This window comes from Neovison vison, chromosome 7, assembly GCF_020171115.1.
Source record: "Neovison vison isolate M4711 chromosome 7, ASM_NN_V1, whole genome shotgun sequence".
In the NCBI taxonomy this organism is placed as follows: Eukaryota; Metazoa; Chordata; class Mammalia; order Carnivora; family Mustelidae; genus Neogale; species Neogale vison.
This window is the reverse complement of record NC_058097.1, coordinates 195,846,589-195,870,880: the sequence shown is the minus strand read 5'-3', so window position 1 is coordinate 195,870,880 and position 24,292 is coordinate 195,846,589. Positions and strand designations below refer to the sequence as shown.

At 44.6% G+C, this 24,292-nt stretch overlaps 1 protein-coding gene across 1 annotated transcript in view; it reads left to right on the top strand.

The window, feature by feature from the left end:
- Window positions 1-23,405, top strand: part of LOC122912959 (oxysterol binding protein) — a 33,573-nt gene extending 10,168 nt beyond the window's left edge. Inside the window, exons 4-14 of the mRNA XM_044259382.1 lie at window positions 2,272-2,470; window positions 2,703-2,805; window positions 3,136-3,190; window positions 3,372-3,503; window positions 8,527-8,772; window positions 9,047-9,167; window positions 17,398-17,501; window positions 18,984-19,079; window positions 19,842-20,023; window positions 20,771-20,991; window positions 21,088-23,405. Coding sequence (XP_044115317.1) covers window positions 2,272-2,470; window positions 2,703-2,805; window positions 3,136-3,190; window positions 3,372-3,503; window positions 8,527-8,772; window positions 9,047-9,167; window positions 17,398-17,501; window positions 18,984-19,079; window positions 19,842-20,023; window positions 20,771-20,991; window positions 21,088-21,230 — 1,602 coding nt within the window. The 3' untranslated portion in view covers window positions 21,231-23,405. The remainder of the gene's footprint in view (window positions 1-2,271; window positions 2,471-2,702; window positions 2,806-3,135; window positions 3,191-3,371; window positions 3,504-8,526; window positions 8,773-9,046; window positions 9,168-17,397; window positions 17,502-18,983; window positions 19,080-19,841; window positions 20,024-20,770; window positions 20,992-21,087) is intronic.
- The last annotated feature ends 887 nt before the right edge of the window (window positions 23,406-24,292 follow it).

Sequence of the window (24,292 nt, the reverse complement as noted above, 5' to 3'; positions counted from 1 at the left end):
AAAGGAGCACAGGCTGCTGTGGTGTATATAGGATATTGGAAGTGTTCAGCTCAGACCAGGAAGATTACAAGATAGAGAAGGTAACTCCTCAACTAAGTTCTGAAATACCAGAGAGACTCTTCCTATGAAAAAAGGTAATAAAGAGCTTGGGGGCCTGAAGTCCAACTGCTTTGTCTATCTACATAACCTGCTTCCTCTGTGAACACAATTCCTTTTTGGTAAATGTGATGATACCAGTAGCTGCTCAAAGAATTGTTGAAAGGCTTCTATAGATAATTAATGTAAAGGGTTCAGCGAAGTGCCTGACATAATTGCCTTTCATTAAACTCGAGTTATGATCAGTATTCTTAAAAGAAGTGTGGGAGAAGAACTGATCTGGGTATGGATGTGGCTTACGTAGATCCCTTCCCTCCCTCCCAGTCTGAAAACTAATTGACTGTTAGAATAAGGAAGTAGCTAGAGATAAGGCTGGCCAGGGATTAAGTGTGGGGGAGGGGATGGGGTACAGATCCTACTAAATGGGCTTGGTAGAGTGGATTAGAAGGGGATAAGACCGATTTTGATGCAGGCTTAACTATAATAGCTAACGCCTTATTGAATGCTTACTGTGAGCCTCAGATTTCTAAGTGCTTTACAGGTAAAGCGACAACTCTTCGAGACGGTTGCTGTGGTGGTTCTTTGTTTACATATGAGGCACAGATAGGTTACATAAATAACTTGCCCCAAATTGCATAGCTAGATAGTGGGATGGAGCTGTGAATAGAGCCCCAGTGATGGAACTCCTCGGAGGGTGTACACAGATCCCAGAAATACTAAAGAAGAATCAGTAGGACTTGATAATTGGAAGTGGAGAGGGAAGAAAAATATAAGAATCAAGGGTGCCTCCTAGTTTCCTGGCTTGGGCAGGGGGAAGGGCCCTGGTACTCTTCTTGGTGTAGAGAACAAATACCAAAGGGAGAGGTAGAGTCAGAAAGGGAACATGGTGTGTTCACTCTGGCACCCTAGGATTTTGAGATTACTTTGAACCGTTGGATAGACAATTGGATACCCTGTCTCCATGAATGCAGAGCTGGAATTACTGATTTTGTAGACATTAGTCTATAGGCAAAGGTTGAAAACATGGGAGTAGATCTTTTCTGTTTACTTTTTAGTTTCACCATAACAGGGAATAGATTTTTAAGCTTGCATTGCTTCCTTCCTTCATTATTTATTAAGCAGACTTTATCAGGTTCCTACAATGTACAAAGCAACTAAGTTAGGAGCTATATATAAATAAGATATAAATGGTGTGTTCAAGTTGCTTGGAATCCACCTGGAGAGACAGAAAATCAGTTACAATGCCACCGTGGATGGTATATAACAGAAGTGTGTGCAAAGTGCTATGGAAATGCAGAGGAGAGATTGGCTGCTTACGAAATCATCACATAAGAAAGAACATTTGCCATAGATCTTAAAGAAGAAAGAGGACTTGGCCAAGTTGAGGAAGTGGGTAGGAAAAGGCATTCCTGGCAAAGCAACTAGCATATGCTTGTGGCAGGCATGCCTGGGAGAGCAGGTCAGTGTGGCCCCACTGTCGGGCGTAGGAGCAAGTCCAGCTGCCTGGGGAGGAGGATACAAAGCAGGTGGTGGCCATAACTGAAGGGCCCTTGACGTTCAACGCAATAGTTAGGTTCCCAGTGGGGAGCCCGTGAAGGGGGTAATATGAGCAGGTCTGTGTTTTGACTGTAGATTCCTTCTTTGATGCCTCATGTAGGCTTCTGGTTTTTAAGGTCAGTTGTTTCTCTTTGTGACCAAAATAAAAACCAGCTGCTTTCTCCCATCTTGATCTAATTCAGGGCAGATTCCCTTTTCTCAATGTCTGAATTCCTCAACTTTAGGTGACCTGTGTGTGGTCAGGAATGTATTGAAAGCAGTTATCCTCTGCTTGTCCTCATCTTTCAGTCAGTGGATTGCTGCTTTTGGTTCAGTTCACACAGTTGGCCTTTGTGACGTTGCCACAAATACCTTGTCTGGGTTTACTGCTCACTTGGCATTTGTTTCCTCCTCATGACCAGGAATATGTAGAGGAACCGTGACAGCCATGTCCAGTTTTTTCCCTGGGGCTAACCTTGATTGCATCACGGAGCTGGCTGTCCCTGATACTGTGGAATAAAAATGAGTCTTCCACCGTAATTTGCGAAAGTTCCTAGAATATGGTTACTTAACAGGCTCACAGAGGCCTGAGGGAACTCTCTGACTAGTTGGGTTGAGCATAACTCTTTCTCCATACAGGCCTGCAGAGATTTCCTCATGTTAGCCCAGACCCATAGTAAAAAGTGGCAGAAGTCCCTTCAGTATGAAAGAGACCAGCGTATCCGACTGGAAGAGACCCTGGAACAGCTGGCGAAGCAACACAATCACCTGGAGAGGGCCTTCCGGGGGGCCACGGTGCTGCCGGCGAACACTCCTGGCAGTGCTGGTTCTGGAAAAGGTAAGTCGCCTGGCTCTGGAGTGGCCCGTTCACATAGGAGCCAGGTGGTTTTCTGCCACTGATAGCAGACCTGCAGACTCTCCAGGATCAGGGGTTTCTGTGCCAGGGAATTGGAGCTGCTTATTTCTCCTGCCATGTGTTCCTATGCGGTAGTCGCAGTGTGGTCAAGATCCTGCTGGGCCGGGTTTTGGTAAATTGAGCCAAAGTAAACGAATGGCCTGCCTTCTTGCAGATCAGTGCTGCTCTGGCAAAGGAGACATGAGTGACGAGGATGATGAGAATGAGTTTTTTGATGCTCCTGAGATCATCACCATGCCCGAAAATTTGGGCCACAAGTAAGTTGTCCTTGACTCCTGCCAAAAAGAACACATCCGGCCGTCAGAGTTGAGAAATGTTTCAGTGGGACTGTCGTGGTTGTCGGTGTTAACTAAGATCTGGACTCTTTTCCTTAAATGAGTGGAAAACTCTCACCTTTTTTCCATGAGCGAGTTCTCCAGAGATATTTGAATTCATGCATCTTCTAATCTAAGTGTTGTCGTTCAGTTCCCCGTTACTAACTTCGCGCAGTGTGCTTTGCAAACACTCCACTTTGTAGAGACCTGGCGAGGACCAAACTCTAGCTGTTGATCCTTGTTCTAATTCCCGTATGTTTCCCACCTGTGTAGACGTACTGGCAGCAACATCAGTGGAGCCAGCAGTGACATCAGCCTGGATGAACAGGTAACATTCAGTTGGGAGCCATCGGATGGGAGACCTGGGCGTGATTCTCCAGGATTTGCTTGTAAAGCCCTTGTGAGAGACGGAAAATGCTCATTCTTTTTTAAGATGGGGGAAGGGAAGCATATAAATACCGGGTTTTTTGTTCTTTGTGGGTGATTGAATGGCTTTGTTTTGCCCTTAGTACAAGCATCAGCTGGAAGAGACCAAGAAGGAGAAGAGAACTAGAATACCGTACAAGCCGAACTATAGCCTCAATTTATGGAGCATCATGAAGAACTGCATTGGAAAAGAACTCTCGAAGATACCCATGCCGGTGAGGCTCTTGCACACCTGCGCTCTGCCAGGAGGGCCTCTCGGGCCACAGTGGGAAGAGCGCTCCTGTGACAGCCCCACACACTTGAGAGGCAGTTCGTGTGTGGCGTGGTCTTTGTTACCCTTACCGTCAAAAAGTGTCCCTTAAAATTAGCTGCTTTAATGTAGTCTGTGGATCTGGTGTGTTTCTAGATCACGTCGAATCAGATGCATTTGTTTAATGATGTTTGTGAGCAGATTCCTAAGCTGGACATGCTGGGGGCATGCACAGATAAATGCGACATAGCTTCTGTGTTCAAAAAGCATGTAGTTTAAAGGAGGCAGACATGAAAACAGGGAGAAAATTCTACTCTCTATGGTAGTGTTACGGGAAGTACTAGCCATACACAGGCTTGGAGAGCACAGAACAAAGACAGTCCGTTCTGTCTGGGAAGATGACGACCATCTCCATGGTGACATCGGTGTTTGGGCTGACCTCCCTGCCTCCCTTCCCGCCCTCCTCCAGTCTGTCCACACTGTTGCCAAAATGATCTTTTTGAAATCACAAATGTAGTCATGTTGCTCGTTAGCCTAAAATCCTTAACTGAATTCCTTCTTTGCTTTGAGGGCGGTCCAGATTCCTTAGTGGGCCTGACACTTCTCCCTTGGACCAGGCTCCACCCACACTGCTGATCTAGTCATTCAGAGTCAGTTCAGGTGTGCTAGAGGCATTTTGGTTTCTCCCCCTCAGGGCATTTGCACAGACTGCTCTCTCTGCCCAAACTTTCATCAGCTCCCTGTGTATACGTGCTGTGGCTAATCGCCTTGAGGATTCAGCTACAACATTATGTCTGTTAGCAAGCTTTCACCCATGCATCCAGACAGGGTGAGAAGGCTCTCCCTTGTGTTCCAACAGGTTCCATTGCTCAGTCATTGCACAAGCATTACTGAGCTGCCTCCTGTCTGCCTGGTGTTATACCCATGTATCAGTTATGTTTGATTTAGGATCAATTTAAAGAAAAAAATCCAAAATCTGTTTGTCTAAACCCAGGGTCAGCAAACTGTGAGCCCCAGGGCTACATCTGGCGGCCATCTATGCAGCCTGCAAGCTAAGAATAGTTTTTATATTTTTAAATATCTCAAAAGAATAAAAAAGAGGATAATATTTCCTGATGTGAAATTTATATAAAATGTAGATGTTAGTGTCCCGTAAGTTCTATTGGAACACGGTGATGCCTGTTCATGCGTGTATTGTCCGTGGCTGCCTTCATCCTACAGCAGCCGTGTTGAGCAGCTGTGACAGGGGCCATATGGCCGTGTCATATGGGATAGTAAATATTTCGGCTTTGAGGGCCATATACATATTTAGTATCTAACCTTTTATAGAAAAAGCTGGTCAGCCCCTACCTTAAGCAAATACTAGCCTAAGTCATCCTCCTGTTAAAGTCCAGAAGTAGGGGATCCCGGGCTGGTACCATACTCCACACTGTTGGGACCAGGTTTCTTTCTATCCTGTTGCTCTACTATCTGTGGCCTCGGTTCCTGGTTCTGAAGTGGCTGCTCTAATGGGGCCCATCAGAGTCTCATCCCAGTCAGCAGGAAGAAGGGAAGAGAAGGGTGTGCCCTGCCTGCAAAGAGTACTTCCTGGAAATTGCATGAACTACTTTCACTTCGGTCTCTTTGGCCAGAACTTAGATGGTCACAGGTGGCAGGGAGGACTTCTACCTTCAGTGGCGTGGCTTACTTAAACACGGGGGGTGGGAGGGCAGGGGAGCAGTTTCTATTTCTTGCAGAAGAAGGGAAGAATGGAGAGTGGGGGTAGCATACAGAAATATGGAAAGTATTCTCCTCCCCTCTTGGGTCTTATGGACCAGAGTGTGGCTTCTGCTTCTCCACAGACTGTGTTCCTCATGGGCAGAGACTGTGTCTTACTGCCCTTCATATCTTTGTTGCTTAGCCAGTGCCTGGCACGTGGATACCAGTTAGCAAATGTCGAAGTCATTAATTAACTGGATCTTTGAAAACAAATGGATTCATAGGTTAAGTGTGTAGGATTTCTGTTAGAAAAGTGTTGACTTCTGGACAAGAAAAGGCCATGGGTTAGCACCCTGGAGACACACAAAATTACTGGTTTACCGGGGGCCTGAAAAGAAGCCTCACTTTTCTGGTGCCTTGCAGAAAGTAGTGGGAAGTGGGCTGGAAAGGCGGGTCACTGCCGCCTCAGAAGTGCAGTTCTTGCTTAGAAATAACTTCTGCGTTTAGGTGACCTCTCTGTCTCCTTTACCATTAGTTCCTTGTTGACATTGCCACTAGGGGTGTGCAGTCCTGTACCTGTTTGCCAAAGCTCGAGTCCTCGCCCTTTGCCTGCCCTGTGGGGCGTCACAGGAGAGCTGGTTCCTCCGAGCTGTTTCTCAGGTTCTGTGCCTTGGCAGCTGGCTGCGCTCCACCAGTGCAAGGCACCAGTAGGAGTTGTAGGGGAGGGAATTGGGGGGGAGAGGAAGGGAGGGACCCTGGCCATGCATTCTCCTGGGCAGTGCTTTGACGGTGGCTGCGTGGCTCTGGTTTCCACTGGACGGGCCCCTGAGACTTCAGCTGCTGCTGGGTGCCTCTGGCCTCTGGGCCATGGTTCTACCACTTGCTTCTCTTTGTTCCTCCAGCCCCGTGCCCACGGACTCCTGCTGTTGTGATCTCCAAGCTGTCTAAGTGTCTATCAGCTATGTAATGAATTCCCTCCTTTCTTCTGCTTTAAATTTGCAGGTTCATTTGTTTTCCTGTTGGGCCTCTGGCTGATAAAATGACCAATATGAAAAGCTGGGCGCCTTTAGAGAAACCGTGGTTCCAGGAACAGTGATTGGGGTCAGGGCTGCGTGTGTGTAAAGAACAGCGAGGGCTTAAGGATGCACTGATTCCAGGCCCAGGATGTGCCCATATGTCTTGTAGCTATCAGAGGAGCGCATTCTTCATCCCATGTTCCTCAACACTCATGGAAGCGTTACTTTGTGCTGCCTGAAATTCTGCCCCTGAGAGATTTTGTCAGCATAGTTTCTAAGTACCTTCTGTAAAAAAAGACTCCGAGGATTACAGCCGTGTTAGTCCATTACTCCTTAGTGTGCATTTTTTCTTTTGCTGTTTTTCTCTAAGTGTCTCTCAGCATCAAGAAGATGGTTTTGGAGTGTGGCGCCCTATTTTAGTTGAGGCAGGTTAGATTCTACTGCCCAAAAGAGGAGTGGTTGGTTTTTTTTTTTTTTTTTTTTAAGATTTTATTTTATTATTTATTTGAGAGAGAGGGAGAAGATGAGGGAGAAACAGACTCCCCACTGGGTGGAAAGCCCAATGCAGGGCTCCATCCCAGGAGCCTGAGATTATGACCGGAGCCAAAGGCAGACATTTAACTGACTGAGGCACCCAGCCACCCCCAAAAGGGGAGTGTTCTGTTGTTGGTCCAGTGACTCTTTGTTCACTGGGAAATTTTCACAGAGATGCTGGGTATATTTCTCAGAGAAAAAGCAGGCTGTAGCCTGTATTTCATTTTTTAAATGTATACATGCATAGACATAAACATGGCAATATGATGGGTATCTTTGGGTAACGGCATCTCAGGTAAATTTTTTTCCTTTTTAAAGTTTGTTGTGGTAAAAAATTATAAGACACTTCACCATTGGAAGGGCAGTAAATATTGGGGTACTATGTGGCTCGAGGTTGGTGGGTAGAAGGTTGGACAAAAATGCAAAAAAAGAGGTGGGACCACAGGAAAGAGAAGTGTTTTTGTTTTAACTGGAATATGCTCTAGGCCAGCTCAATCAATAGAAAGGGAATTGTTTTCCTCCTCCCTCTGTTCTTTGGATTCAGCACTCAGGCTAATGATATGCAGGCTTGTTCAGCGAGATTGCTGTATTGTAAAGCTAAAGTAAGCTTTGTGGGCTAGCCTGGAAAGCTAACCTATTTTTATAGTAATTTTTTGAGTAGTAAAGTCATCTTAAATCCCAAACAGTCAGAGATGGGAGATGGAGAGATAATGTCTCTTTTGTTCACTTCTCTTTCTACCCGGTGGGTAGTATAGGATCTGGCCCACCTGGAGGCTCAATAGATATTTGTGGAATGCATAAGGGAACAAACGAACGAATGAACATCTCCCCTACAGAAGCACACATAAACTTGCTTCATCCTATGGTTGAGAGCCCTAAGTCGGCTCTGAAACTTGAAAGGCAGAAACACTCGAAGCCCCCAGTCAGCCCCGATCATGAGCACTGCTGTCCAGAACACAACTGCCCAGCCTCAGAGAAGAAACCAGATCCTGGCCTAATGTAGAACCGAATCAGTAATTAGCAATTGAGGGGTACTTGGGTGGCTTAGTTAAGTGTCTGCGATTAGCTCAGGTCATGTTCCCGGGGTCCTGGGATCAAGACCTGCATCGGGCTCCTTGCTCAGTGGGAGTGGGCTTCTCCCTCTCCCTCTGCCCCTCCCCCCGCTCCTGCTCACTCTGTCTCACCTTCCCCCCCACCCAAAAATCTTAAAAAAAATTAGCAATTTTCTCATCCAGGAGTAAGAAGCAAACTTTCGTAATGTTTTCTTTTCACCAGTCAGGACAAGCCTGTACTTAAAATTCACTACCCTTTCTTTTCTTCCTCAAGAATTTTAAATACCTCACTTCATCTCTGGGTATCCTTGTGCTAAAATACATTTCTTCTTTTATTCATTCTTTCTATACCTATTTGATGATAGTTTCCTGTGGATGAGGCATCAATGGCTCTCGGATATGCAGGGATGAACAAAGAGGCACGGTTCCCATCTCAAAGAGCTTGCAGTCAGTGAAGTAAATGAAAACATTGATTTATACCGCTCATTGACATGGACAGTTGACCAGGGAGGGTGCATCACTTGTAGGTTAGATCTTAGAGCCGGTCTCCTGCGCAAAGGCCTCTTTTCTTCCCAGTAATTTGCTTTATCATCTTAACAACCTGATATGTCTCTCTACCTGCAAAAACATTCAACTGTCTCTTATAGATGTGTGGGCAAAGTTTTTAAATCTGTTCTTTTCCTGACAGGTGAACTTTAATGAGCCCTTATCCATGCTTCAGCGCCTTACCGAAGATCTGGAATACCATGAGCTGTTAGACCGAGCTGCAAAATGTGAGAACTCTCTAGAACAGCTCTGTTATGTTGCAGCTTTCACCGTGTCCTCCTACTCCACTACTGTCTTCCGTACCAGCAAGCCATTCAACCCACTCCTTGGGGAGACTTTCGAGCTGGACCGATTAGAGGAGAATGGGTACCGATCCCTCTGTGAGCAGGTAAAGGGGCCTCAGGACTGGGACACATTTGCTTTGAAGAAAGGGATCGTTTTGGTTGATACGTCTAGGTGCTACTTTTGCAGAAATTCAGTCCCTTTCATCCCAGACTGCCTTCTTTTCCTTTAGGGCTTCAACACCGGAGGCCCTGGTATTCACCTACTGTTGTGGGTATATAAATATCAAGTGTGCATTTTGGGTGTTAACACCAGTTCACAGGCAGAATCTTTTCCTTCTCCTCTCCCCTGTCTTAATTTGAACCACTGATTTCTCCAAGGTGAGTCATCATCCCCCTGCTGCTGCACACCATGCCGAGTCCAAAAATGGCTGGACGCTGCGTCAGGAAATCAAAATCACCAGCAAGTTCCGAGGCAAATACCTCTCCATCATGCCCCTCGGTAAGGCTGCCATCTGTGTAAGGAGGAAAGATTTTCTGGCTGGAAAGAAGTGGTCACTGCTTTGACAGTCAGGAGACTGGAGGTCTGATTTGGGTACCGAACCTTAACTCGCCAGCTCTGGGCAGGTCATTTCACTTCTCAGCTGTCAAATGAGTGAAGAGGCAGGAGATTCTTTAAGGGTCCATCCAGTCATCAATGCTTCTTAGTTATATCTAATCTCTAAGTATCATTTTAGAATATAAAATCTGGCATGCTTAAAACTCTTTCTCTTAACCAGTGTTGTTGCCCCGACTACTCTAGCAATCAGCTTCACTCCATAAATCACAACTCCTGTGACTGCAAGGTTGGGTTTCTTGGGCGGTCCCTTCCCTTTTTTTTTGTCTCCTTTCTCCCCTCTGTCTTCCGCCACTGGAAAGGTGAGGTATCATTTAGGTAATGGCTGAACTCCAGGTAAGAGGAAGCTTCATTTAAAAGATCTTACTGGATTACAAGTTAATTGTGCACCAACATCAAAAAGATCAGGCCTGGGAATAGGAGTCCTAATATGCAGTATTAGAGAGTCTGTACTTGAGGGGAAATGAGGTTACAAAGTGTCATAGTGATTCTCGAGGTTCTCTTGAACCAGAGCAGCCACATTTGGCTGTGCGTGTCCAGAAGAGTGAATGCTGAAAAAGATACAGAGCAGACAGAGAGAAGCCGAGTAGCTGCCTAGAGACAGAGCGGTCAGTAATTGCCTGAGCTCCTGGTGGCCTTCCATTTCCTGGTTCTAGTCTGTCATGAGGTGTGGCCTTAGTGCTGGGTTAGAGTCATCTTCTTTAGTAAATTCTCCTTTCCTCTCAGAAATACAAAATGTAGCAAGTATAGAAATGAGAAAGTGTCTAGAAAATAAAAATTAGAAAACAAGTGCAGGAGTGTTTGTAATATATTAAAAGGAGAAAAGAAGCAGGAGTGTTAGCTCTACCACCTCGTGGCTGATAGGCAAAAGACTCTTAGATGAAAAGGTCACTGAGTGGTTTTGGTCTTGATGTTTACTGAGGACCTTAGAAAAGGTTCAGATTGCTACCTGTCTTTGATGCTAACAATTTCAGAAGTATCTGGTTAAGAGTAGTTAAGCTTGGGGTGTTCTAACCTGATGTACAGAACTAGGATGTCAATGGTCATATTGCAATATGACTTTTACCCATGGAGAAGTTGGAGACCCCCTGAGGATCTCCAAAGGGATGGGTTATTTTTAACTCTAAGGAAGGTTGTATACATTTTAAAAGTAGCAATAGGGGTGCCTAGGTAGCTCAGTCGTTAAGCATCTGCCTTCACTCAGGTCCTGGGTTCGAGCCCGCGTAGAGCTCCCTCCTCAGTGGGGAGCCTCCTTCTCTCTCTCCCTTGGTAGCTCTCTCTGCTTGTCCTCTCTGACAAATAAATAAATCTTTAAAAATCTTTAAAAAGAAAAAAAAGAAAAGAGTCAAATTTATGCACATAGTATTTATTTACTTGTTTTAAGATTTTTATTTTTAAGTAATAATTTAATAAATAATTTTCTCTACACCCAGTGTGGGGCTCAACCTCACACCCAGAGATCAAGAGTACGTGCTCCACCAACTGAGCCAGCCGGGGCCCTAAAAAGACACATTTAAATGGGTGTTATTTTACAGCGTTGGCGCTCCCTAACCCAAGGAGAATCACGATTAGGGAATACGAATGGAACAACCAGTCCTGTTGATCTCTGTGTCATTGACACTACGGTGCTCAATGAATCTTGAATTTTGCTCCCCAGTGGCATTTTACTAAAAAAAAAAAAAAGTCTCCTTATATATTTTATTCATTCTTGCAGTTTCTACTTTTTGACTAGAGTGATTACTTATAATCAATTACTGATTAGGTAGGATTTATATCTGCCATTTTTGTTTTTTGAGTTTTTTGTTTTTGTTTTCTGTATATCTTCTTTTTTTGTTCCTGTCTTCCTCTACTAGTTCCTTCTTTTGTGTTAAATTAGATATTTTTCTAGTTTACCATTTTAATCCTGTTGTCTTTTACTATATTTTTAAAGGTATTTTGTAGTGGTTATCCTGGATAGTATAGTTAACATCTAAGTATCTTGTTCAGATTAATACTAATTTAATTTCAGTAGACACGGAAACTTTGCAACTATATAGATCCAGTATTTTTTCCTCCTTTGTGTTTTTATTTTTATGTAAATTATGTTTTATACATTATAATCCCATCAGCATAGTTTTATGACTTACTTTATAGGTGTGTCTTTTAAATCATACAGCAGAAAAAAAGTTGCAAGCAAAAAATACATTTATATTTTTTTTTTAAAAAGATTTTATTTATTTATTTGACAGACAGAGATCACAAGTAGGCAGAGAATCAGGCAGAGAGAAAGGAGGAAGCAGGCTCCCTGCTGAGCAGAGAGCGCTATGCGGGGCTCAATCCTAGGACCTGGGATCATGACCCGAGCCAAAGGCAGAGGCTTTAACCCACTGAGCCACCCAGGTGCCCCTATACTGTTATTTTTTTTTAAATACTGTAATTATCGTTACCTTTCTTGGTCTCTTCTTCATTTTTTTCAAAGATTTTATTTATTTATTTGAGAGAGAGAAAGAGTGGGCATGGGGAGGGGGAGGGGCAGAGGGAGAAGCAGACTCCTTGCCTAGGGAGCCCAATGCAGGGCTCAATCCTAGGACCTGGGGATCATGACCTAAGCCGAAGGCAGATACTTAACAGTATCTTAACAGGTGCCCCTTACCGGTCTCTTCTTAATGGAGATTTAAGTTGCTGTCCAGTATCTTTTATATATATATATATATATATTTTTTTTTTTTAAGATTTTATTTATTTTATTTCACAGAGAGAGATCACAGGCAGGCAGAGAGGCAGGCAGAGAGAGAGAGGATGAAGCAGGCTCCCTTCAGAGCAGAGAGCCCAATGCGGGGCTCAATCCCAGGACCGTGGGATCATGACCCAAGCTAAAGGCAGAGGCTTAACCCACTGAGACACCCAGGTGCCCCTGCTATCTAGTGTCTTTTCGGTTCAGCCTGAAAGACTTCCTTTAGTATATGTCTTGAAGGGAAGATATCCTAGCTATGAATTCTTTAAGTTTTTGTTTGTCTGAATGTCTTAAATTCTTTTTATATGAAAGATAGTTTTGCTGGCTGTAGAATTCTTGGTTTGATAAATTTTTTTCTTTCAGCATTATTGGATATGTCTTCCCGCTGCCTTCTGGCCTCTGAAGTTTCTAATAATCTTATTGAGGATTGTGTAAATGTGATGCATCGCTTCTGTCTTAGTGTTTTCCAGATTCTTGCTTTGTCTTTCACTAGTTTGATTATGACGGGTTCTGGCGTGGTGCTCTTTGAGTTTATCCTGTTGGAGTTCAGTGATTATGTAGATTGATGTTTTTCATCGATTTGGAATTTGGGACCATTATTTATTTATTAACTTCTCCAATTGTGGGGGGGTTTTTGTTGGTTGTATGCTTGTTTTGTTTTGTTTTAGAGAGAGCAACCAGGGAAGGGACAGAGGGAAAGGGGAAGAGAAGATCCCGAGCAGGCTCCATGCTCAGTGCGGAGCCCAGTGCAGGGCTTGATCTCACGACCAGAGATCATGACCTGAGCCAAAACCATAAGTCAGACGCTCAACCAACTGAACCACCCTGGGGCCCCCTTAACTGCTCCAATGTGAATACCACCTCAGGCGGCTACTGTGTTAAATAATTCTTATTGGCTGTTTTGATTGTCACGCCTGGGAAAAGGCTGCGTGAGGTGAGCAGGTGCTGAGTCAGGTGAGAAAGGAGAAGCCCTCACGCAGGAACCACCAGACAGGTCAGGCAGTGACCGTTCCTTGGAGATTGAACTTCTAGGGAGCTTCAAACCGTCTGCTTCTCCAGTGGTTGCTAGGCTGCTTGCGGGTTTTATCTCTACCGTGACTGTGAGGCTGCAGGTTTTCAAGGCTACTGCCAAGCTGGGGAGAGGAGGATGGAAATAGGGCAAGTTAAAATGCCACAAAGCTCATTTTTCTTACTGGAATTCTGAAAAAGTTGATTTGGTTAGTTTTTGCCTAGTGTTCGTAACTCATTTTATGGAGAAACAGATATATAAAGTCCTTCTGTGAGCATTCTGAAGTGCCTATCTTCCTTTTCATATATTTTAAGCACTTCAATTTTTAGATCTTTATCTCACTGTCAAGTCTCCGAGACACAAATATTATATAAAGGAAGGCAGTCATAGGGCTTTCTTTGTTTTTCCACTATCCCTGGGAGCTGGAAAGGATACTTTACAGAAAAACAGGTGCATCAGCAGGGTGGGACATAAGGTTACGGTATTGGGGAGTACAGATATTCTGAACTTATTTTGAACTTCAGCTCTGGCCCTTACTAGCTGTGTCACCTTGGGGAAAATTACCTCTCTGAGCTCAGAGCCTTTGTTGATAAAAGGGGGATGTGGTAGGCTAAATAATGCCCCCCTCCTCCCAAAATAATGTCCACATCATAAACCCTGGAACTTGTGAATATTTCACTTCATTATCGTGAAAGGAACTTTGTAGGTGTGGTTAAATTAAAGATCTTGAGATGGGGAGGTAATTCTGGAGTATTTCTATAGGCTCAGTACAATCACAAAGGTTTTTCTGAGAGGGAGGCTGGAGAATCAGAGGCAGTGATAACAGAGGCAAGAGTGACGCTGGGAAGAGACCACAGGCCAGAGAATGCAGGTGGCCTCTGGTAGCTGGAAAAGGCAAGGAATGAATCTCCTGTAGGGCCTTTGGAGGGAACACAGCCTTCTGATGCCTTGTTTTTAGATTTCTGACTTCCAGCCATGTAACACGCTTAACAGCCGTGTTGTTGTAAGCCGTAATGTTTGTGGCAGTTGGTCCCAGCAGCAATAGAAACAAATACAGGGGATAACAGTACCCATAACTGAGGTGTCAGCAGGTATTTGCGTGCCCACTGTACTCTGGAAACTGTTCTCGGTGCTGTGGGTATGTAATGGTGGACAAAAGCCACTTTGCCCTCACTTAGCTTGCATTCATTTCTTTTCTTTTCTCTCTCTCCTTTTTTTTTTCTTTTTTTCTTTTTTTAAAGAGAGAAAGAGAGGGTGGTGAGTGGGAGGTGGGGAAAGACAGAGCAGGGGAGAGAGAATTTCAAGCAGACTCCATACCTAGCACAGAGCCCAATGTGGGGCCCAATCCCAACACCTGAGCCAAAATCAAGAGCCCGTTGCTTAACCAACTGAGCCACCTAGATACCCCAGCTTGCATTCTTTTCTTAAGCAGACAAAAAAGTAAACAAACACCGAAATTATAATTATTGTCAATAATTATTTAATTTTATATGGTAGTGATTCTATGAAGAAATAGAGCAAGGAGAGATGGGGGTGAGTGGCAGAGAAAGGAGTGGAGTGTGTTTGTGGTTCCTTGGACAAGGTCACCAAGGAAGTTCTCTCTGAAGAGGTTATATTTGAGCAGAGACCTATCTAATAAAAAGAAGCCAACCAGAAGAAGATCTGGAGAAGTGTGTCCCAGCAGAGAGAACCCCTTTAAGATAAAGGCCCGTGAGAGGGGGGCAAGCACAGCACACCCGAGAAGCACAAAGGCCACAGCAGCTTCCCAGAGCGATCCGAGCAGTTGGCAGGGGCCAGATCTTGTAGGGATTTTGTACATCAGGGAAAGGAGTTGAGTTTTGTTCTCATTGCAGTGGGAAGAAATGGAGAGATTTTATACAGTGTGGTACGTTGACTTGACATGTTTTAAATGGATCGCTTTAACCAGAGACTCACAGGTGACTATGGTAGAAGCTGGGACCAAAACAGAGTTGTTAGCTTCAAGGCAAGAGATGATGGTGGCTTTATTATTTTAAGTTTTTTAAATTATCTATTTGTCAGAGAGAGAGAACGAGCAAGCAAGCACAAGCAGGGGGAGCAGCAGGCAGAGGGAGAAGCAGGCTCCCCACCGAGCAGGGAGTCTGACTTGGGACTAGATTCCAGGACTCTGGGATCTTGACCTGAGCCAAAGGCAAACGCTTAACAACTAAGACAGCCAGGGTCCCTGATGGTGTTTTTAGACAGGTGGAAGAGGTACTGAGCAGGAACTGAGCATATGTTTAGGTGGCACAGATATTTGAAAGGTGGTTATGAAGACTAAATGAGCTAATATTTGAGGAGAGCACAGCCCAGTGCCTGGGACACAGGAGATGCTGGCAGCAGGACAGCTGCCATTGCCCATGGTGTCATTGTCATCACTGCTGCTGCAGCCATCGGGGCTGTTTTAATCTCTTATATGAGAAAGACAGAAAGACACATAATTAGTCTTCTGTGCATCAGTGGTTACAGAGGGAGCTTAGACTTAACGCTGGTCCTGTAACTGTATTAGTCAATATGTATATAAAGATACACACATAGGGCACCCGGGTGGCTCTGTTGGTTACGCATCTGACTCTTGATTTTGACTCAGGTAATGATCTCAGGTTCCTGGGATCGAGCCCCGTGTCGGGCTCCACACTCAGTGAGGAGTCTGCTTGAGATTCACTCTCCCTCTGCCCCCACACCACTTGTACACATGTGTGCACACACTCTTGCTCTCACTCTCTCTCTCTCTCTCAAATAAATAAAATCTTTTTAAAAAGATATACATATATGTATAGTTCTGGTATATATGTATAAGTTCTTAATTATTTTGGATCTCTAGTCACTTCTGTTCACCTCATTTTTTTCGTTTGGTATGTGAAATGAACTCAGAGGGACAAGAGAAGATTGTATCTCCTGAGTGCCCGTTATGTTGCAAGTATTTTACTGGGCAAATAAACAGTATTTACTGTACAACAAGTTGTGCTTATTCCAAGTCTACAGATGACGAAGCTGAGGCCAAGGAAAATTACAAATCATGAAGGATATATTACTCTAATGCAGTTCTTTGCTAACCGCTCAGATTCATGCAGACCCCGTAAGTCAAGGGCACAGGCTCCAGCAAGACTGTCCTCGCCTCAGGGGCCAGGCACAAGTTTGGGGGTCCCCAGGCCCTCTGTACTTCTGACCAACTGGCTTTACTTTCGGTAATTTGCTAGGATGACTCATAGAACCCAGGAGAGAACTATCCTCACTGTCATAGTTTCATTATAAAGGGTACAAATCAGGACTGGCCAAATGGAGAGACACAATAGGGCAAGGTCTGCAAGTGTCCTGAACTTAGAGCTTCCATGACTTCGCTCATGGAATCAGGGCCCATAATCCTCCAGGCACATTGATGTGTTCACAAACCAGGAAGCCACAGCAAGCTCCACTGTCCAGATATTTTACTAGGGTTTCATTAGGTGGGCACGATTGAACTATAGGCCCCATGACTACACTCAATACCCAGGCCTCCTTCCCTCCCTGGAGGGAAGGGAATACCATTCTGATAGGAGGGAAGGGAAGGGAAGTCCATCTGATAGCAAGTGATTCAAGGCCCCAAGTCTCTAACACATAGTTGATTTTTCTGGCCTGGCTCATCCTGAGCATAAGCTATCCAGAAGCCCACCGTGTTACTTCACTGACATAAACTCTTAAGGCGCCATGAATAACAAGGATACTACTATCACTTGGGAAGGTCTAGGGGTTTAGAGGTTCCCTCCCAGGAACCATTTTCAAAGTCAGGCAAATTCTTCATTATATAGCCTGGGGTCACACCTCTAATGAGTGCTGGATCTGGGATTCAGTCCATTTCTGCCTGATTCCAAAGCCCCTGCTCTATCCACTACTCCATTACTGTTAAGGCCCTTAGGAAAGTGTTTTACTTAAGGTCACACAGCTCGTTACTAACAAGAAGGCCGGGCCCCCGTGCCTGACCACCCATGTGTGCTCCTTTCTGCGGTTCACTTTTATTTTTTCATGTTGGGGCAGATTTGACCTGTTCTTGTACATTTTGCAACTTGTGTGGCAGGCACAGTTGGTGAAAAGATTGGAGCTTTTGCTTTCATTTCTGTTTCTACAATTGCAGAATATTGTTTCCTAGCTGCGCGCTATCCGTTGTCAGTGTTGGTCATCATTTAGTTATAGTTCATTCATAAATTTAAAAATGAAGTGAAAAAATTCAGTCAGTGCTTCTAACATTTAAAAAGATTATAAAGCCCTTTTGGTTTATTATTTTCCTTTTAAAAGTAAGAACTGTTAATAGAAGAAAATCAATCCATTGTTACTTGTAGTGAACATGGTGGTATTATTCTAATACTTGTCTTAATTTGTGTACCTCTCTCTGTTTCCAGGTAGCATCCACTGTATTTTCCATGCAACTGGGCACCACTACACTTGGAAGAAGGTTACCACAACGGTGCACAACATTATTGTGGGCAAGTTGTGGATAGATCAGGTAAGCAGAGGTGCCCAAAGTGTTCTGAAGTTCAGGAGAATACGTTCGTAGGTACATCTGTGCAGTATCAAGGACATGTGAACTGGCCCCACACTGTTGTTACTGATTTATCCATTTCTCCTAAGGAATTGCTCTCAGCCAGAAGCCCTACCCTGACTTCCCAAGTTTCTATACCACAGATTATTTCTTATGAATGACCAATTTATAACATTCATTCTGTAACTACTCTACCAGGACTATGTTAGCGACTATGAAAGTTCAACAAAATAATAAACACGACTCTTACTCTTCATCCTTTCATTATTTATCAGACATGACTGCTAGGCAGAGGGCTAGGTCTTAGGGATACAAAGCCAGATAAGACATTGTCCTTCAAAGAGTTATTGTATCATTGGCGACAACATGACAAATAGGTATAAATTGAAAAGTGTTAACAAAATATGCTAGTGTTAAGAGCTGTACTAAGGGGTCACCTCGGTGGCTCAGTGGGTTAAAGCCTCTGCCTTAGGCTTGGGTCATGATCCCAGGGTCCTGGGATCGAGCCCTGCATTGGGCGCCGGGAGCTGCTTCCTCCTCTCTCTCTGCCTGCTTCTCTGCCTACTTGTGATCTCTCTTTCTCTGTCAAATAAATAAATAAAATCTTTAAAAAAAGAAAAGGAAAAAAAAGAGCTGTACTAAGATAACATCTAAATAATTGTCAATTTGCTCTTAAGATGATGGTTGCAATAAATTCAGAAAAGAAAGGGAATACTCTCTGGCAGTCAGGAAAGCCTACACGGTAGATGTGGGAATTAAGCTGAGGTTTTGTTGTTGCTGTTGTTTTGTTTCATTTTAGATTTTATTTATTTATTTTAGAGAGGTGGTGGGGGCAAGCAAGGGGGAGGGGCAGAGAGAGAGAAGGGGGTAGAGAGTATCTCAAGCAGATTCCACACTAAGCACAGAGCCCAATGCAGGGATTTGATCTCCCGGCTCTGAGATCATGACCTAAGCTGAAACCAAGAGTTAGTTAACTGACTGAGCCACCCAGGCGCCCCAAGCTGAGTCTTAAAGTCGTTTGGGATTTAGAAGATAGAGGAGAAAATAAAGTGTAGAAAGGCCTGTTTTATGTAACCTTGTAATTGTGAGTAGAGTACTTTGACTTAACCACAGAGTTCATGAAGTGTATGAGTGGGGGCTTGGTTGAGAAAGGTACATTATTATGTGAATATCAGTATATGTGCTGAAAGGCAAATCTTGTCACCTAACATGGGACACATGATTGACAGAAAACCAGAAGGCTGTTTGATCTTGATCCCAATCTGAAATACCAAGGTTCCGAAGGGATTTCACAGCTTGTTGGGGTCGGCTGAGACTGGAATCCTTAAGCAAGGGAGTCTGAAAGTATACGATGGAAAAGTGAAGAATTATAAGGCGTGGGGTCTGGCAGATATTCAAGTCCTCCGGTCTTAATAAAATCAATCCATGATGCTTTTTATTTTATAGTCTGGTGAAATTGATATTGTGAATCACAAGACGGGAGACAAGTGCAATCTTAAATTTGTTCCTTATAGCTACTTCTCTCGTGATGTAGCAAGAAAGGTAAGAGAAGTTGGAGTTTAAATGTTTTTCTTTAGTGTGTGTCTCTTAGAAAGCCTACTCTTTGGGGGCTGGTATAGATGATGGATCAGGAGATAGTCTAAACATATGTATCTCCTAAATATGTATGTGGTGATTTTTAAAAAAGGCGACGTAAAGGAGAAAGTCAGCAGGAAGGGGGACTAGATTGCATTTCCAAACCAAATCATTGTCTTTTCTGGTAAAGACATTAAATAAGAAAGTAAAAGTCAAGAGCGAGGAGAGATTGAAAATGGGAAACACAGAGGAAGGACCAATAGAAGGATTTCAGGAAGAAGGATGGGCAGTTTGACCGCTGTGAGGTCTAAGCGCGAGTCCTGTGTCAACACCATAGTGGAATTGCGCCATGAGTTTGATGGAGAGTAAAGAAGAGCTGGGGAGTTAAATCTGTTTGTGGCTGTCTCTGAAGAAAGAAGAAAATACCAGAGAGAAGAGAAAACCATAGAAAGAAGAAAATACCGTAATTCTGAGTAACATTCAGATCCTTTTCCTGCATATATCATTGCAACGAAAATCCCTATACAACAAAATGATGAAACCACAACTCATGGCTCATTTATTTTAAGCAGCTCAAAAAAGTTTACCAAAACAATTTTGGTGTTCCATGGTGTTTGTTGTGGCAGAATTTAACCAGTATTGACCATAGGACCTTTGTTTCCAGAATAGTCAGGTAAGCTAACCCACAGTGAATGCTGTACTCCAAAGCCCTACTCTCCATCATTGTAGGTAACAGGGGAAGTGACAGATCCATCAGGAAAAGTTCACTTTGCCCTTCTGGGGACATGGGACGAGAAAATGGATTGTTTCAAAGTACAACCAGTCGTTGGGGAAAATGGGGGTGATGCTCGGCAGAGAGGCCATGAGGCAGAAGAAAGCAGGGTCATGCTATGGAAAAGGAACCCTTTACCGTGAGTATCAGTATGCATGCTGTCCAGGTAATACTTTGACCTCCACCTTGGAGCAGTACTGATAGCATTTCTGCTGGCCTTTCCACTTAATTATGTGAGGGATCAAGCCAGGGAAATAAGAACCTTTGGAGAGATTACCAGAAGGCCGTCACCGTATGATTTGGGTTGTAATGGGCTTTGTCAAGAAAATTGAAACTAACCAAGTCACATCTGCCAAAAAATATTCATAATTTAGAGCAAAATGACTCAGAAACAGCTAGAGGAGAAAGATGCCTACCACCTTTTAACAACTTAGCCCGAGACCCAGTGGCAATATAAAGGTTCCTGAGGTCATATTCTGGAATTCGGAATGAAGATGGAGGCCATTTGTCTCCTGTCATCTCCTATGTTCAGTCTATAGTAAGAGCCAAGATTATTCCAGAAGAAGGTTACAAAGAAAGCAAAGGAAATAAGAATAAGGAATTTTCATTCGGTAGAAGGTTTCATTTTTCCTAAGGCATTTCTTCCCAATCTCCGCTGAGCACAGCACAAGCCCAGCAAACTCCTGTAGCGAGTGATGCCCAGGGAGGGGATGGGGATGGTCCAGTCTGGTTCTCTGCTGCACGAGGGGAACCTGCCACCGTCCTAGAGTCCATCTGTAGAACAGCTTTGAGGAGGCCGTCTTTTGGCAGGGTGCTTGGTTGTTGCTCCTTAACAAGGGCCTGGGCTCTGGCGTCACCCTTCATCTTTCTCATCCTTGATTTGTAGGAAGAATGCGGAAAACATGTACTACTTCTCAGAGCTTGCTCTGACGCTCAACGCCTGGGAAAGCGGCACCGCCCCCACAGACAGCCGATTGCGGCCTGACCAGAGACTGATGGAAAACGGGCGCTGGGATGAAGCCAATGCTGAGAAGCAGCGCCTGGAGGAAAAGCAAAGACTTTCCAGAAAGAAGAGAGAAGCAGAAGCTATGAAAGCCACAGAGGATGGTAACGAACCTGTCTTCCACTCTCTCGATGGGTGGAGAATCATTTGGTGTGTTTCTGGCTCTCAGTCTGTTTTTCTTTACCTGCTTTCCCTTTCAGGCACGCCCTATGATCCCTATAAGGCGCTGTGGTTTGAGCGGAAGAAGGACCCTGTTACCAAGGAGCTAACCCATATTTATAGGGGAGGATACTGGGAGTGTAAAGAAAAACAGGACTGGACCTCATGCCCGGACATTTTCTGAAGTGGCAGCAACGAGAAGGAGGAGGATCCAAAGGAGAAGAGGACAAGAGGATGTGCGGGAAAGCTGGCGTTTGGGACTCTGACCGATCGCCTTCCTCCAGTTTGTCTGTCTTAACCAATCATTTTGTCCAAATCAATCACCAGAAGCAGACACCAGTGGTGGTGATTGGCTGGTTGCCTTAGCTGATTGAAACTGAAATCGACTTACTAGGTACCTGTGTGTGTGAGGGGGAGGCTTAGTGGCCGGAGTGGGGCGCTGCTCCACTTCTGCAGTCAGGTGTTCTGGCTCGTCCTCCTCCCTCTGCCCCCACTTTAGGATGACGTCATTCACCCTCCCCTGTAGCATCCTGCTCAGCCAAGGTCTGCATGAGGTGATGATTCTGGGGCATTTTGGTGCTGTTCAGAGCGAGAGCTGAATTTAGAAGCTCCTTGAAAGGAGCACGTAAGACTTAACCAATGGAGGCATCGTGAATGACCGCGGTGGAGCTTATGCATGGCGTCTCGAGATGGGGTCCCGCACGGGGTCAGTCTCATGGGGCGTCTGCCCCGATACAACTGCAGTATCAGAACAATTGCAGGGGGACTTGTCCTGTAAGATTGGAACACTCAGACTGACATTTCTTGGAAGTTTCTATCTTCATTTTGTGTAACCTACCCTTCTGCTGTCCTCTATCTTTGACAGCAACCGGAGGCCACTTTGGGGGTTGGTAGGAGGGTTGTGTTATCCTCACAAGGGAGTTTATGGACTTGCTCACACAGGGAACTTGTGAGAACACAAGGCAGGGTAGAAAAGACTGCTAGCCACTTTGCTTTCCCAGTTCCTCCTCACCCCCGTTCTTCATTGCCTTTTTTGCTCCTCCCTCCCACCCACCCTCCTTCCCTCTCTCTTCCCTCCTCTCTCTCTCAGCGCAATACCAGTTTGGGTCTGTGCCCCAGTGTGGAGCAGAGCATTACCTATCCCACTCTGGTATGATTCAGAATTTGAGAGAAGGAGTTAATTTGAAACAAAAGTTTTCACCATCTCTCAAGCCCCATGGACTGGAGCCACCTCTCGAATAATGTGTTAAATATCTGTATATTATATATATGTAGAGAAAAATCTAATTTTTTTGTTTGATTTTCCTTCTTCCCATTAAGAATCTTGTTTTTTGATATCCTTTATCTCCCTGGGACTCTCTCTTGGACACACTGATGTGGAACGGAGCCTCCTCTCTTTTCCCTCTTTTAGGGGCAGACAGACTCAGACCCTAAGCAGATCACCTCTGGCAGTTACTGAACAGGGACTCGATCCCGGGTCTGTATCACGGAGTGCCCACTGCTGTCTAAGTTCTGCTCTCCTAATGACCTGAGTCTTGAAAATGAAATCCCAACTCTTTCCTGCCATTTTCCCTTCTTTTTTTTAGGAAGAGCATGGATAGAGAGTCAGGATGGTAGTTTCCAGTTTAATTCTGCCTCTGCCCAAGTCCCACCACACACAGCTGATTCCCAAAAGACACTTCTTCCCAGGACGTGGGGCTGAAAGTGCTATCACGTGGGGTGGGCAAGAGAACTCCTCCTGTGGGGTCCTGGCTTCCTTCATTTTGTGTTCTGTATTTGTTTCAGTTGTCTTGTTCAGGAATCCGCCCCTGTGCAGCCCACCCTTGGTTGAGGATCACAAATTGAGGTGCCTTCCTTGTATGCTTTCTGTTTGTGTTTTTCGTTTCTGTTCCTTAACTGCTGAGCCTCAGCCAGTGTGGGTCCTGGGGGAAATACCATTCCAGAGGAAGCCATCCCTGCATGGAAATTGGATTTATACTGGGTAAATTAGTACTTCTGTTCCTTCCTCGCCATTCCTCCCTTCCTAGCTGTGAGGCACTTGAGAGACGGGCAACCACTGCGGAGTTTCCTCCTAAGACCCCGACTGACTCCCAAGCTAAGCGCGGGATTGTGCTGGGGCTTCTTTCAAGGAGGCCCGCTAAGGCCGTGACCTTTTGGGGGGTTTTAGCCAGAGCAGGAATTCCTCAACCAACTGAACGTCTCTGCGTTATCCCCCACCTTTCTTCTTCCACCATCTGCACTACATTTCCCAGCCTGATCCCCAGTCCGATTCCTGCTAATGGAGAAGCTCTGAGTCCTTCAGGTGAAATGAAGTCACATCAAGACAAAACTATATATATTTTCGTTTTTTTTGCCTTATTGTTTTTTTTCCAAGAAAACTACTAAATTAAATAATTTTTAAAAAGTCATATCGTTTGTCTGATTCACTTGACTCCTACTAGATAACAAGTTGGTGGGTGGGGAGCAGCTGAAGAACTGGCCAGGCGCCGGTTTGTTCTTGGGAATCAGGCAGCGGATCTTTGTGAGCAGTTGAAAGAAAAATGGGGCGCAGGTTTCCAGATGTCTCAACTGTTTGACAACATTCTCAAGGGCCTGTGGACAGAAGAGTAGTTTTAACAGCCCTTTCCACTTTAATGGAATGTAACCATCAGTGCCCCCCACCCTTGGTATAGGGAAATGGTTTCTAGTGTTTTTGATGTTGGACCTATTTCACTTCAAAAAACAAACGTTTTCTTGAGTTTCATTTTTTCCCCTTAAGATTTTCAGATTCTTAGGTGTTCCATGTAGGGATTCAAATTCTGTACTTTGAAACAAGCAATTGAGTACTGATTTGAAGGCCTTGGGAGAGAATAAGGACTGGGAAGATGGTCAGTTTTTCTCTATAAAGTTCAGGGAGAGGGTCAGGGTGGGCAAAGGAATCAAAGGGGCCCAGAGAGGCACACAGGTCCTGCCCTGTGGCTGAGCATCTGCTTCTGCATCCAGCATGCTGTTAGGAATTCTGAACATTGTCCAGCTCACACTTGAACAATTTTAAGAGCTAAGTGTTAGAATCGTCATGTGAGGTAGAGAAGGCACAGGGGGAAAAAAAAAACCCTAATTTAAATAAACTCACTAAGGTTACACAGCTGATTGGTTAGTCACGGTGTTGGAATTCAAAGCTGGGTTTGTTTGACCCCCAAGTCTGTGACCCCTACAACCTCATGTTCTAGGAGAAGCTAGGTTGGAAGGCAGCTGACAGTGAAGTCA